The sequence below is a fragment of the Trichechus manatus genome, unplaced genomic scaffold (genome assembly GCF_000243295.1).
Source record: "Trichechus manatus latirostris isolate Lorelei unplaced genomic scaffold, TriManLat1.0 scaffold00005, whole genome shotgun sequence".
NCBI lineage: Eukaryota > Metazoa > Chordata > Mammalia > Sirenia > Trichechidae > Trichechus > Trichechus manatus.
Window position 1 is genome coordinate 32,964,702 of NW_004443941.1, and position 15,688 is coordinate 32,980,389.

Below are 15,688 nucleotides of genomic sequence, written 5' to 3' on the forward strand. Positions count from 1 at the left end.
AAAAAAAAAAAAAAAAAGATGTTAAAATGTGAGAAAAAGAAAAGGCTTGTGGCTACTGCTAGATGCCATCTATTGCAAGTTGCTCCCAATTTCAGAGGTGAAATGTAAAAAAAAAATAAAAAAAGTAAAATAATGTGTCTTAGATCAATGATAGGAAGTGGAGTTTTAAATATTCTGTTTATATAAAAATATATAAAAATAACTAATATAAATACATAACAGTAACTTATGTATAGGGTAGGAGCCCTGGTGGAGCAGTGGTTAAGTGTTTGGTTGATAACTGTAAGGTCGGTGATTCAAACTCACCAGCCATTCTGTGGGAGAAAGATGTGGCAATCTACACCCGTTAAAAAAATGAGTTGCCGTCGAGTCGATTCTGCCTCATAGTGACCCTATAGGACAGAGTAGAACTGCCCTATAGTGTTTCCAAAGAGCGGCTGGTAGATTTGAACTGCCAACCTTTTGGTTAGGAGCCATAGCTCTTAACCACTGCACCACCAGGGCTCAGCCGTGGAAACCCCTATGTGGCCGTTCTACTGTACTACAGGGTTGCTTTGAGTCAGAATACACTCCACAGCAACGGGTTTTAATGTATAAGGAAAAGGCTAAGATGATAAAAACAAGCTGTTAAGAGCAGACATTTTAAGGGGTTTAGTTCAATTGCAATGGGGCAGGTGAAGGGGGATATAATATCCCTAATTAACTTTTTAGTATGACTATCCGTTGCTGAAAAAAAATAAAATAAAAAGCACTGCAGAATTAGAAAAGATTGGCGGTAGTAGAACATGATGAAAAGATGACTCAAGCCTCACTGTAGTCACTTCTTACTGATTGAATTTTCTCCTCCATGTGGCATCTGCCTCCAGAGACAAAGACAACAGCAGTGCTAGTAACTATACCACTTCCTGTGTGCCTGCTCTGCCTATATCCTCCCCATCCTCTCAACGATCCAACAAGATACAACAGTGGCATCACTAGCAGGATACGGACCACACTGGGTGACACTTTTAGAGGGGATGATGTCAAAACAACTGTCTATACAATTTTTGTGCAGTGTTTCAACATACTATTCTTTATAAAAAATATCCCTGTAGTTAGTTACAACAGCAAAAAAATTTTTCATAAGCCCACCTTACATGTATTAATATACCTACAGGGCTAAAATTCTATGCTAATTTACTTTTTGAACCTTCTAAAGCACTCTGGTCAGAGCTTTCATTATTACCCAATTACAAAGATACTTCAAATCATGTGGTTTCGTCTGCATGTGCTACAAGCACATGCTGTTGTTTTCGTTGATGCCGGTGTTTCTATAGTTGCTAATTTTGTCAAATACTCTGGTGTTTTAGCTACAACACTGTGGTAGTTAGCATGGGGGAGTGACACCATGAGTTACTGCACTGCGTGACACCAACCCTAGTGACAGTATGAGATAGATGTTAATGCCTCCATTTGACAAATAAGCTTCAGAAGATGAGGTTATTCTTACCATCACCAAGTGGCTGTGGGCAGTGTTGGAACTCAACCTGTCTGGCCCTAGAACCCACCATCTTTCCAATGCTGGGTTGCCATTATTGCTATCTATTTCTTTATGTATTTGCTCTTTATCCTTTGCTATTCATTTTCTTCTTATGGCATTTCAAGTTATTTCCTTTTTATGCTTCAGTGGTTTTAAGTTATTTATAAACTCAAAGCTAATTTATTAAATAGCTTGAAAAGAGTATTTTAATTAACTAAAAATTAATGCATTTTCTCTTTTCAATCAATTCTTCCCCTTTGTCTATTCTGAGAATATGTTTGTCAAAAAATTCTTCAGTTTATACCAACACACTATGTTTTTAAACCAAACCAAAACCAAACCTGTTGTTACTGAGTCAATTCTGGGTTTCCAATGAGTGGCTGGTGGATTTGAACTGCCAGCCTTTTGGCTAGCAGCTGAGCTCTTAACCACTGCACCACCAATCAATCTTACAGTCAAAGACAAAGTGGTATACCAAACAGTTTTGAGTGCTCTCGTTTAATGAGTGGTAAGAAGAGAAATACGCAATCAGTGCACAACTCAACAGCCACCAAATAGCCTGGCCAAGGAACCCAGGGTCAGCACATTCCAATCTTCCTCCAACTCTAGAAGAGGGGATGAAACAGGGAACTTGGGCTGCCCTATTTTTTCCATTTGACCAAAGATTTCACCCTAGATCTAAAACCTGAAAGGAAAGGAGGTTTATTCAAATATTTTTTCACTTACTTTCTACTCTCTTCCTGTATTGTTCCAACCTCTTTCTTAAATCTCTAACAAAGAAGTTGACATAAGAATTTGGACTTTCATGTATAAAGATTTTCTATGGTCTCTACTTCAATACTCTTTGCTCTAAGCGGGACCTGATAGGAATGGGAAGAATTATAAAAAAAAAAGGAAGTTACAGAAATATAAATTCTAAAGACCTATGCCACTGATGGCTAAGTTACATAACACTTCTTTGGGTCATTTACCATTCTTTGGGGAAACGGAATGAGAGTTTCAAAAATTAATGACGGGCTAGATTGGAGGTAAACCAGGAGTCAGATGTTTATGTAATCCTGCTCATCCCCTCCCTACACACACACACCCACACACACACAGCTGATGAAAGTAAAACGTGAGGAGTGAAGACGGAGATACAGAAGTGAAAGATAACTGTCAGGCTCCAAAACAGTTGGGAAGAAAGAACCTATTTCCAAAAGTCCTCCTGCAGAAGGAAATGGATGAGGCCTCACCTGAATCTTTCATGGGGCAGAGGGCACACTGCATGCCCCAGGCCTCTCCGTATAAACAGCAGCACTCTGTATAGGTCGTCTGCTTGCCAACAAGTGGTCGGCTACACACATACTCATCACTCAGATGTTCCCAGCACAGATCTTGGTAGACATCGGTTTCTTCAATTTGTTCTAAAAGGGAAGACAAAGTTCCATGACAACTACACTGTTATTCTTATTTCATAAACACTGTGGTGGAAGCCAGAGAGTCTCAAAGTTTCCATCCTGATTTCTAAGAGTGACTTCCAAGTAAAAGTCTAAATCCAGCCTGATCTTTCCTTGGATCAAACCTCTGTCATTTCCAATTGGGTGTCATTCCATCAGGTGAAATTCAACCTGCCCATCATGTTCCCACTAAATTTTTCTCTTCATAGCTTCCCTCCTTTATATGAAATGTCCCCACTATCTTGCCTGTACTTCATAATCCTGATGAACTTCTCTTTCTTCTAATCTTTGCTTTTTCACATTTAGTCCTCCGTCAAATCCTCCCATTTCTATCCACGTAACATTTTTGAATGCGTGCTTTCTCACTCATTTCATCTGCCAGAGCCCTGGACTAGTGACGTTTTGTCCAAGAGCCCTTTCAACTGACTTCATCTAAAGTAGTCTGCTAAATGTGATGATCGATTATGCTGGCCTTCAGCGGCACCTCACCTCGTCAGGGATGAATAAGAGTTCATTTCTATCACTGAAACTCATGACTCTCCACTTTCTTGTCCATCTCCACACTCTGTTCTGCCTAGTCTCACCCATGCCCTCAACTCAGTCAAGCAAACCTAATTACCTTCCCCTGAACTTACATCTTTCTCAGCTGCCTCTGAGGATTAAGTACGATGAGCTCCCAGGTATGAAACAGCTATGCATCTGCTTAGCCACTCCAAATTCCTTTGTTCGTTAAATGAATATGTTCAGAGTATTAAACTTTCTCCATTTTGATGATATGACCACACAGCTTATAATTGTTTCTCTTAGCATCTTATTCTAATTATTTCAAAGTACCCAAGGGGTCGATTTTTGTATTTTCCACTAGCTAACATGTAGTCAAAAGGAAAATCTCACGCTATTTATTTGGACACAGGTCTGCACCTCACATCCAAACATACCATTTGATTCAGCTGGCTGTATACATCTCTTTTCTGAAGCATCCAAGACCATTGGATGAGTACAGAAGCAGTTATAAGAACCTTCTGTATTAATACACTGGCCATCAATACAACTGCTGGGGTCTTGACATTCATCAATATCTTAACAGGAAAAAAGAAAAAAACATAACTAAAGAAAATCAGGAATCTGTTGTATCTCACAGGCTTACCAAATTTTATACATTGCTAAATTGAATCCAGATTTCAGGGGCTGCCACCTTTTAATTAACTACATGTAGTTACCCAAAAAAGAACAGTTCTGACTATAAAAATGTAAGTTGTACTGACTGAAAAAACAATGCTGCCACTGCTGCTGCTGACATTAAACAAGAAAAGAAAATATCTATGGACAGGATAGGTTTAGACATTTAAGATAAAATGCCTCTTTATGATAGTTTTAAAATTATTTCCTTTTGCTATGTGTTTCTGCCTGGTGTATATGCCTTTCTGCTTAGGCATTACAGTCTGGGTCAGTATTTAAAGATGATTTTCATTTGCATGGTATGACTGATGAAACAGGAGGTTCCACAGACCAAAAAAAAAAAAAAAAAAAAAAATTTCAGTTATACCAGTGACCTGAATTATATTTCCATGTTGAATATTAACTCCTTGTTTGAAATCCACTCAAGTAGTAGTATGGAGGGTTTTTATTTTCTTAAATCGTGCTCAAGCAAAAGTTCCATAAGGCATGTACAGACCTTTTCAACACAAGATTTAGATTCAAAGAAATTGTTTTTACTACATAGCATTACTTATTTTTTTTCATCTGTATATTTTTACAATAAACTATAATATATCCTCTTAAAACTTACCAAAGCATTGCAATTTAACAGGGTCATAGTATGTCCCCTGCTTACAGTAGCATTCATAACCAGGCTGAGTGTTCAAACAAAAGCCATTTTTGCAGATTTCTTGTCCAAAGAGTGAGCATTCATCTGCATCTATGGGCAGAAAAAATGAGAAATACAAAGAGGAGGTAGTTTTGATTTATTTTATCTAAAAAGGAAAGTATAACTATTATTGGGCTTCATGTTAGATATTGTAATATTGCTTATATTTCCAGAGAATCTTACAGACATGGCAATATAAAATTCTTATAGTTAGGCCTAATTCAAGTACAGAAGCATAATCAGATGTGGCTTCTCTGGGGGTACTTAGGGAGTAATCTCCAAAACACTATCAGAGAAGGTATAGTCGTAAACATGGTTTCTGAGATGCTACCTTACATTTGGTGAAATAGTCTATGAATTCCATACTGGCACCAAAGATATTCTCTAAAGAATACATCTTTTTAGAAATGTGCATTTCTGTAAATATATATTCTGGCCCATTCACTAATTGAGAATAAAGCCCCTGAGAAAAGTTTGATGACACTTGACGAAAGTCTTTTTTTGGTGAAAAAAATTAGCTAATGAAAGCACAAATTGCTGAGGGTGTTGGTAGACCCATCCCTCCATAAAATCTAGAGATCTTGCATCACCGAGCCTCAGTTTACTCACTGATAAAATGGGGCTAATAAAAATGCCTACCCAATAGGATTGAAAGAATTAAACAAGATCATCCCTGTATAGGCCTCAGTATACTATCCGCTACATGTAAAGTTTCAAAAGATGTTATCTATTGCTTTTATTGCTATTATTATCAGCATCAGTCTTAGTGTTTTAGAGCTAATTTTATCTAGTCCTCATTTTTAAAATTAGGGACTGTGTGACGACTTGCTTAAAGTTACACGTATGGCTGCTTGGATCTGAATCCAATCTTCTTCCAGCACTTACAGCACTGCTAAGACAGGGTAGGAGAAATTTATTTTACATAAAAGACAGAATAACTCTTTGGTAAAATCAAGGCTCTGTTCTATAATATGAAATGAGATTTAACCACATCCCTGTACAAATATAGTATATGATATCTGTGAACTTTAAAAACAGTAAAGACATATTGCAAACCAAGCCTTCTTGCAATTTAATTGGACTAAATCATAGAATGTATTTCAAAAACACATGGAATTTCTTATCTAGTTACTGAATTATACACTATTATTAAAACACTAGCTTTCCAAAAATGGATGAACAATAAAAATATTTTTACAGTCTGTTTTCCAGCCACTTAGCAATTTTCAGTATTAAAACTGTAAATAAAAAAAATCACATTGTATAGAAAAAGTAATAATACTTCTATCATCAGGGAAATGTAAAAAGTGGATAGGTAATGCAATGCTTATACATGTGGTTTAAATTTCATCAAAATAAAGAAGCTTCACATTTATTTTAGAATTATAGGAAAATAGCATTAAATATATAAACCATATCTAATTTTGCTCTCATCTTTTCCATTCCTTAATGCATCTGTGACCATTAGTAAAAAGTCCTAGCAGTAGCAGGATATCTTCTGAGAAAGGAAGAGTCTCAGCTTTGTTGGTAACAATAAAAACAAACATGATGATGGTCAAATGTATATGGTAATAATTTATACGATTTCTGATTCAGGTCTGAAGTGAAAGAGTAAATCTACTCAGTACCTACTAAGTATAGAATTTTGTTAAGTACTTTTATGCATATTATCTCATTTAGTCCTCTGGATAACCTTTGAGACATTATTCCTATCTCAGAGATGAAGAAACTGAAGCTCAGAAGGTTAAGGGACCTCCTAATGTCACACAGCCTTGAGTGTTCTGATTCCCAAGCCACAGATCTTCCCAGAGTCAACAGGGTCTTCTTTCAACGTAGAACTAAAAGCTCTGCAACCATTTCCCATAGCATAAAAGGACTTCAATTCTGTGTAACCCAATTTATACTTTTACTTGCATCTCTGATATCTACATACATTGCAAATTCGTTTCTGCTCGATTCTGACCTTTATAATTCTGGCCACCAACTCCGTGAGTGGATTCTCCAGTGGGGACAAAACCTTTCCCTCTAGGACACATTTCAGTGAATTCGGCTGATATCAGGAAAGACAAAACCAAGAAAAAAAAATAAGTAGAAAAAAGAAAAAAATCAGCATCTTCCATGAATGCATTTTTCTTTTCATTTAGATTTTGCTTTCTCAGGTTCAGTCATTCTAAGGCAAATCTTACCCATCTAATTCAGGCAAATCAATTCAGCACAAACTCAACAATTATGAATTAGGTGCAAGTAAATCCAATGTCTTCATAAGTTTACTTATATATATATTTAAAACCCTTGTAATTCACCCATACTTTACCCATTTTAAACTTGATGTTATGACTATCATTTCTAAATTACCATGCTGTCTAGTATTTTAAAAGTTTCGTAAGAAACCATCAACAAAAATCTCACTTTAAATATACAAGCTCTAGTTACGGATAAGAAGGCCTGGAGGTGCAATGATTAAGTGCTCAGATGCTAACCAAAAAGTCGGCAGTTCAAATCCACCAGTTGCTCCTCGGGAGAAAAGACCTAGTGATCTGCACCTGCAAAGATTACAGCCTAGGAAACCCTATGGAGCAGTTCTACTCTGTTCTATAGGGTTGCAATGACTTGGAATCGACTCTACAGCACACAACAACAACAGCAACAGCTATGGGTAGGAGTCCCTGGGTGGCATAAACAGTTAAGCACTCACCTACTACCTGAAAGGTTGGCAGTTCAAACCCACTCAGAAGTGCCTTGGAAGACAGCCTGCCAATCTGCTTCTGAAAGGTCACAGCCTTGAAAACCGTATGGAGCAGTTCTACTCTACACATACTGGTCACCATGAGTCAGAATCAACTCAATGGCAGCTAACAACAAAGTTATGGATAATGCTGTGTCATTGTTAGTAAAAAAAAAAAAAAAAAAAAAAGATTTTAATTTAAAAACGGAATAAAGTCGAATTATCTTTCTTCCAAAATATCAGACAGAACCTCACTGCGACAGTATACTCTGTCATGGACAGAAGTAAGTTTAAGAATCCACACTGAGTTGCAGTGAGGGTGATTGCTCCAGCACCGAATGAAATTCACCATAATCTCACTTTAAGTCAACTATGGCAGGTACCAGTGAATGTCATTATTTCAAGGTTTCAATGTAGTCACCAAAAGCAGAACATTTCAAGGCTGATGGATATCACATGACAAACATAAGTGTGAGTACAGCTCTCAGCTGATTCTTACCAGTCCCTGAGACCGGGCAGGGGAAGATCTCACAGTTATCGCCCCACCCAGCACCAGAGGTACAGCAGCACTCCTGTTTGGTGACATTGGGGGCCAGGACATTATCACAGAGACTGGCGTCATTTAGATTATAGTAGCATTCTTTCTTTTCTTCTTTGGGTTGATCTACATCTAAATCTAAACAGTAGAGAAAGTAAAAGGAGTGTTGATAAGACACATTAGATCTATCTACAAGGCAAGAGAGCAGAAAACACAAGTTTCAATCAGGGCTTCAAACCCAGTTCATTTCAGTTCAAAACCCCTGCTGAGAGTTTGCATTTCTAACAAGTTCCCTGAAGAGAATTTGCATTTCCACCTCAGATATACTGAATCAGAATCTACAGTTTAACAAGATTCCCAGGTGATTCTAATGTATAATTTCCTGGGAACTTGTTAGAAATGCAAATTCTCACCAGAGGTTTGAACTGGAACAAACTTGCTGGAAGCTCTGGTCTCCATAGCATTTTATCTACAGAAAGAACGCTGCTTTCCACTTTCAGTGTCCAATTCTTTCACTTCAAAATGAAAATACACTTGAATCCTGAATTTTGGTAGATTTCTAACACACCTCAAGAATGTAAATCTGTCAAAATCATTTCCTTTTACGTTAACCAATTACTTTATTCTTGTACATTTGGCTGTGAGTAGAGTTTCCATATATGCTTTCCTGCCAAACCTAGGACCATTGTTTACTGAGCTGTAACACCTACTTAAATCAATGAAAACTTCCCCCAACATTTGACCAGAGACATGGGGCCACACGTAATATTTAACCCTTAGGTGGTTATCTGAATCAACTATGCTCCCCATCGTTTCTGAATAGTTCAAAGCAGAAGAAGATAACTGGGAAAACACTGTAGTAATCTGGAATCTATAAAATAAGCCTTCCATCACTGGAAATCTAAGTACTTAAATTGTTGCAAATGTATAACACTGAATGAAATAATAAGTGCCAGCTACACCTCAGGGTAGAATTTCAAGGCCTGGTTCTAGTCCTAGTTTAAGTGTGGCCTAGAGCAAATTATATTTTCATACACTCAGTTTAACCGCCTGTGATAAAAGACAAAGTAGGTAATATGAAAGAACACAAGTGATTAGAACAAAATCCACCCACTTTCAAATAATAATAAAACTTATTTAATTCAATCAGATTGTAAGTTTTTGAACAAGTTAGTGATTTTTTGAAATAAGCAATATTTTCTGACTAGGCTTGGAAAGTAGTCTAATCCCTTCCCTACTGTATGCAAGAGTTAAAATTACTGTCTATGATACAGTTAGAATGTACTGAGTTTTTATTTTATGTTATAACAAATAGGAAGCTGACTACTGCCATCACAACTACTTAGATTAATTCTAATGAAATACTTTCATTAGAACTCTGCTAATTCTAGATTCCGGGACCCAAAAGAACTGTAGGGACAAAGGGAATATATTTGCCAGTGAAGACAATGACTTTAATGTCAACAACTACTTACCTTTATTTTTTTTAAGTTAGTAGATAATAATTATAGAAACATGTAATGAGTTACTTCCACAATAGTTTTGTATGTATTTATTTTGGCAGGGTCTGGTTGACTTTGAAAACTTGATGAATATATCAAAAAGAAAAGAAATTTTTAAAATATAAGTTCACAAAAATTCTATCAGAAAACTAACTGCCCTTGCCCTTTTCCTATGGCATTAAAAACAAGCAAGCTGTCGTTTCTTAGCGCTGCTATAACAAATACTACAAGTGGGTGGCTTTAATGTCAGAAATTTATTTTCCTACCGTTTAGGAAGCTAGAAGTCCAAACTCAGGCCACCGGATCTAGGAGAGGTACTCTTTCTATCTGTTCTATCTAATCCTTGTGTCAGTTTCTCTAGTGTTCTTCTCAGAATTCCTTGGAAATCTCCAAGTGGCATCTATCGTCCTCCATTTGTCCTTGCTTTCTTCTGTGCCTAATCTGCTCTTTTATATCCCCAAAGTGATTGGTTTAAGACACACCCTACACTGATGCGGCCTCATTAACATAATAAATAAAACTCTACTCCTAAATGGGATTACATCCTTTGGCATAGGGATTAGGACTTACAATATACATTTCTGGGGGACACAATTCAGTCAATAACACAAGCAAACAAATCTCTGTAGGATACATTGCTCTCAGAACACAGAAGTATCAAAAAGAATATAAAAGATGTCACACACTTGATTCTGGTTAATTCTCAGATTTTTCTGTCCTTGATAGATTTCACTTTGGACTCTAAATTAGTGTTAAAAGCTGATGACAAATTTGAACCTATGAAGCAGTTTTAAACCATTTCCTCGTGTGTTAGATTGTATAAAACCTGCCACATTCTTCATCTTGTCTAGCTGGCTTCATTGTGCAGAGGGAAGAATTATGCTTTACCCACTGCAATGGAAGGGATCACTGACAGCTCATTCTCTTCAGTTGGGGCTCCAAGCTCTTAGGCATGGAAGTATTTAGGAAACTAAGGATGCACTGGAAGAAAGTCCTGGTGATCTACTTTCCAAAAATCAGCCATTGAAAACCCTATGGAGCACAGTTCTACTCTGACACATTTGGGGTTGCCAGTAGTCAGAATCTACTCACAGCAACTGGTAACTCGCAACAGGGTGCATAATTTAAATTATCAATTCTATCATAAACTCTGTAGAAAATTTTATAAACTTTCCTCAATATTAGTAAATAAACTGATTACTATTAACAATTGTGGTCAACTATTTTATTCAGCTGATGTAAAAATGCAGCTAGCTACTAACAGATACATTTAGAACTATAAATCAAGCAAGAAACATAAATCAGAGTTTTGCAACATCAGGTTTACTTTCCAGCGTGTGCTAAGGAAGTGCTCAATAATTGTTCTTCCGCATGTACAAAGTTTTAGGTATGTCATGGTGTTTATTATAAAGTGGAATAGTAGGCAGTAGGACCTCAAAGAAGACTGCTATGGCCACAGGGAAGAAGAAAACAAGCTCTGTCTGAGTCAAAGCTTGCCAAAAAATCTGTATTTTTTTGTAAACACTGTTTTTGTGTTTCCTACAATGTTCACCAGGAGCCCTGGTGGTGCCGTGGTTAAAGTGCTCGGCTGCTAACTGAAAGGTTGGCACTTCAAACTCACCAGCCCCTCCACTGGAGAAATATGTGGCAGTCTGCTTCCATAAAGATTTACAGCTTTGGAAACCCTATGGGTCAGTTCTACTTTGTCCTACAGGGTCCCTATGAGTCGGAATCAACTTGATGACAGTGGGTTTTGGTTTTGGAACACGCCACAATGGAGCTCTGGTGGTGTAACAGTTACGCACTCAGCTGCTAACCAAAAGGTTGGCAGTTCGAACCCACCCAGCAGCTTCACGGGAGAAAGAGATGATCATCTGCTCCGTAAAGATTACAGCCTTAGAAACCTTATGGGGCAGCTCTACCTAGTCCTATAGGGTTGCTATGAGTCAGAATTGACTCAACGGCAACAGGTTTAATGTGTACCATGTTCAATACACATTTGCACCATAGAAACTAAAGAATAAAATAAAATTACCTTTTCTGTCGTGCCTTTTCTTGGGAAGGAAACTCATTGATTTTTGCATAAGGGAAACAATCAATAATATCGTATTATTGTAAACGATAAATAATAATGTATTATTTAGGTTTTACGTTGGTTGTTACAAGTTTTACTCCTATTTTCTTTCCAAGCAGTTTGAAATTTCAATGTTTACACAGCTGAAATTGAGGGTTAGTCAGGCGCTCATCTGTGCTTGGAAAGAGATGCAAATCTCTTTTTTTAAAAATTGGTTGACAAAGGTCATTCTGTGAAAAACTGCTATTTTCCTATCTTCTTAACCTTTACATAATTTCCTAGAGCATTTTTCGATTGGTGGAAAACACCAACAAGTGAATATATTCAACATAATTTCTTTAATGAATCTCTGTATGAGTTTAGTTCACTGCTGCCAGGGGTGGAGATTTTCCATTGGAAAATAATTTTAAAGGAAAGGTCAAATCAACGGTTATAGAAAGTTCCAAGCATTAAAAAGAATGAATTTTATTATTTTTCAAGATTTTACGAATAAGATTAGTCACACTACATCTTATGCCACAGACTCCTAAGAAATATATTATTTCTTCAGAATATTCAGATTTGAGTTTTCAATTTGTATTAACAGGCTGGTTTAACATCTGTGTATGAGCAACAATTTGTACATTTTAACCCCAGTGCTGTGGAAGTGAGTATCTGGACATTTTACACCTGAGTTTTGGAAGGAACTTTCAGAGGCTTTGTCGTGTGATCCACAGAATAACTTCATGAGACTGATGGTATAGGTTACAGAATATCCCCACTTTCCAGAAGAGAAAACTGAGGCTGCTTCCAAGTGTCCAATGTCCAGTGTTTTCCCCAACCCCTTCCAAGGGGCCAGCTTCTTAGCATCTCAACTGGCATGAATTTCTTTGCTTTACCTTTTTTTTCTTTTTATTTCTCTTTTCTCTTTCAGACAAATGAAGGGAGGCCAGTAGATAATCCCTGATGGTTTTCCTACATCTTACTCCCATGTGGCACAGTGGTTAAGTGTTTGGCTGCTAACCAAAAGGTCAACAGTTCGAATCCACAAGCTGCTCCTTGGAAACCCTATGAGGTAGGTCTTCTCTGTCCTATAGGATGGCCATGAGTTGGAAACGACTTGATGGCAAGGGGTTTACTACCATGTGGAGTTCAGTATAAGACTGAACCAGGCTAGTGTGATCGTGTTTCCTTGCTCTGAATAGGAAAAGTGCGGGTTAAGCTGCAGTCGCTGCCTATGGCAAGCCCTTTCTGGGAGCTCCCTCTCCCTTGGATCATCAGATTGAAAAGAGTGTGGGCATTTTCTTGTAGGCTTGTTTCCTTTTTCAGTCTATCCCCAAATGTGTCCAAGCTCAGGCTTGCTGTTGGGGTAAGAAAATGTGCAACATTTTTGGTTAAAGCAGACACTAAAGCATTTTAAGTGGCCCTTGTTTTTGCTTTAAATGCTTTCACTTTCCATTTGCAATGTGTTCTAAAGGCTGTTAGGACTAATCCCCTCCATATCCTTCTGGGGCAGTCAGATTACTACAACGGCCAAAGAGTAACATCATAAATACGTGTGAGTAAATACCCCATTGAACCCGTTGCCATTGAGTTGATTCTGACTCATAGTGACTCTCACAGGACAGAGAAGAACTGCCCCACAGGGTTTCCAAGGAGCGCCTGGTGTATTCAAACTGCTGACCTTTTGGTTAGCAGCTAAGCTCTTAACCTCTGTGCCACCAGGGCTCCATGTGAGTATTAGTGCCCCTCAAATGAAACATCTGCCTGTAGTCCTAAAAAAGATCAATTTATAAAAGTCAGTGAGTGTGGTAATATTCAGTAACTTACTTTCAGCACAATTAAAAGTTTCATTTTCTTTATTTTTAAAATTGCCACAGGCACTAATGTTTTATACAATCACATGCTTTTTTGAGACAAGGAATTCTAGAGCAATATTTCAAGGAGTAGTAAAAGAGAATCTGGAAATCCACTCATTTCTTTTTTTCTAGTTTACTCACTCAAGACTTAGAAGATGAGGCAAAATGTGTGTGTCTGTGTGTTTTTAAGTGGAGTTCAGGAGAAAATCATTATCAGTTTCAGAAAAGAAGCACTGATAATTGGGAGATATGAAGGGATGCAAATAAAAAGGAAGATGACAGAAAGGAGGTGGCTTCAGATGGTAAATGATGGGAGAGAAGTCAAAATCCAGGTTACAAGGTAAAGTACAAGAGAAAAAAATGCTTTAAAAGAAGATACCTTCAGACACTTCCCATTCTTAAAGAGCTCAATTAGCTGGGGAATCAGACCAGCAAACTGTGGCTGTGCTGGGAGTACAGGTGCCGGACACATGGGGATCTGGCCCACACTGTAGCACGATGGGGTGGGGAAGGCTATCAGGGGAGGCTGCCTGGAGGAGTTGATATCTGAACTGAGACTTGAAAGATTAATTTAAAAAAAAATAAGGGCCAACAAATAAAGTGCTAGAGGGGGGTAAGGAGGAGCAAAAAGTACAACTTAAGTTTGGGTGAGTATAGCAAGGTGAGGGGAGAGGTAGTCTGCAGAGGAAGTCATAAAATAAGAGACCAGGGCACTAAGGAGGAGGCCAGCTAGGACAGTAATTTCACAGAACAAGACTTTGAGAGTCCGAGGATGGGATAAACCAGTTGTCATCGACCGGATTCTGACTCACAGCGACCTCATGCGTGTCAGAGCAGAACTGTGCTCCATCGGGTTTTCAATGGCTGATTTTTGGGAAGTAGATTTCCAGGGCTTTCTCCTGAGGTGTCTCTGGGTGGACTCAAACTGGCAACCTTCTGGTTAGCAGCAAATGCGTAAACTGTTTGCACCACCCAGGGACTTCTGAGGACTGGAGTAGAAATGCCCAATGTATGACCAAGTGATATGGGATGGTGAGGGCAAAGGGGGTTTCTGACTTAGGTGCCCGGGTAGTACAGCAGTCACCTCACGGCCTCGCACTTAGAAGGTATGTGATAGATACTAGTCAGACTGAATGAATGGTTTTGTTTTTGCTTGTTATTCTGGCAAAGGAATTAGAAAGGAATGAGACAAGTGGGCCTGGGATCGGAAAAGGCTGGGGTGAAGGTGGAGAGAAGAGAAAGCTGTGATTATGGAGATATTTTGAGACACTGGAAAAGTCAGGAGAAGAAAAGAAGAAGGAGCTCTAGAAAGCAGACTAAAGGTCTGTGCAGAAAGAAAAATGGGAGAGAAGTATACTGGGACGACTGAAAACAGGAAGCATATATGGTATACGGAGATGGAAAAATGACAACATCCAGGACAGGGCAGTTTCTTTAAATAAGTAGACTTCACAGCAATACAAGACCGGTAACCACACTGACACCAGTGTGTGGTGGGGGCTGGTACAGATAACTGCGCCAATAATGCCAAGGCTGAAGGGACAACTAAAATGTCTGGAAATAGTTAAAAAGAATGTAAAACCATCCTCTTCAGACCTAATTTATAGCAAATTCTAGGATCTGAGATGCATTTCTAATGCAACAGTATGAGTGTATCTTGTAGTATTAAGAAGATAAAATGGTTATATATATATAGTTTAAGCTTGTCACTTTGATTGACTGATATGTCAGTTCATTAAAATATTGACATCTCTTTATCAGAAAAATATTATTGTACGTGTTGTTATTGTTACCTGCCATTGAATCGGCATGAAACACTGCCCAGTCCTGTGCCATCCCCGTGATGGGTAGGGGATTAGGCCTTTGTGATCCATAGGGTTATTATTGGCTGATTTTCGGAAGTAGATCACCAGGCCTTTCTTCCTACTCTGTCTTAGTCTGCAAGCTCCGCTGAAATCTGTTCAGCATCATAGCAATATGCGTGCCTCCACTGACAGATAGGTGATAGCTGAACATGAGGTGCACTGGCCTGGAATCTAACCCAGGTCTCCTGTATGGAAGGTGAGGATTCCATGACTGAACCACCACTGCCTTCAGACACTATATATAGCAAGCAGAAAATTTATTAAAAGCAAGGTTTAGAAATTAGTAAACTCTTCTCAATATTGTCTTTGAATATGGGAAGA

At 38.2% G+C, this 15,688-nt stretch overlaps 1 protein-coding gene across 21 annotated transcripts in view; it reads right to left on the bottom strand.

The window, feature by feature from the left end:
• Window positions 1-15,688, bottom strand: part of LTBP1 (latent transforming growth factor beta binding protein 1) — a 666,638-nt gene that overhangs the window by 57,045 nt on the left and 593,905 nt on the right. For 20 of the 21 annotated variants that reach the window (XM_023736168.1, XM_023736140.1, XM_023736141.1 and 17 more), the window contains 5 exons: window positions 8,050-8,226; window positions 6,789-6,875; window positions 4,748-4,876; window positions 3,897-4,037; window positions 2,755-2,925 (listed from right to left, as the gene is read on the bottom strand). In XM_023736168.1, coding sequence (XP_023591936.1) covers window positions 2,755-2,925; window positions 3,897-4,037; window positions 4,748-4,876; window positions 6,789-6,875; window positions 8,050-8,226 — 705 coding nt within the window. Of the gene's footprint in view, window positions 1-2,265; window positions 2,380-2,754; window positions 2,926-3,896; window positions 4,038-4,747; window positions 4,877-6,788; window positions 6,876-8,049; window positions 8,227-15,688 lie in introns of those variants that run through there. The other variant, XM_023736149.1, reaches the window with a different exon arrangement.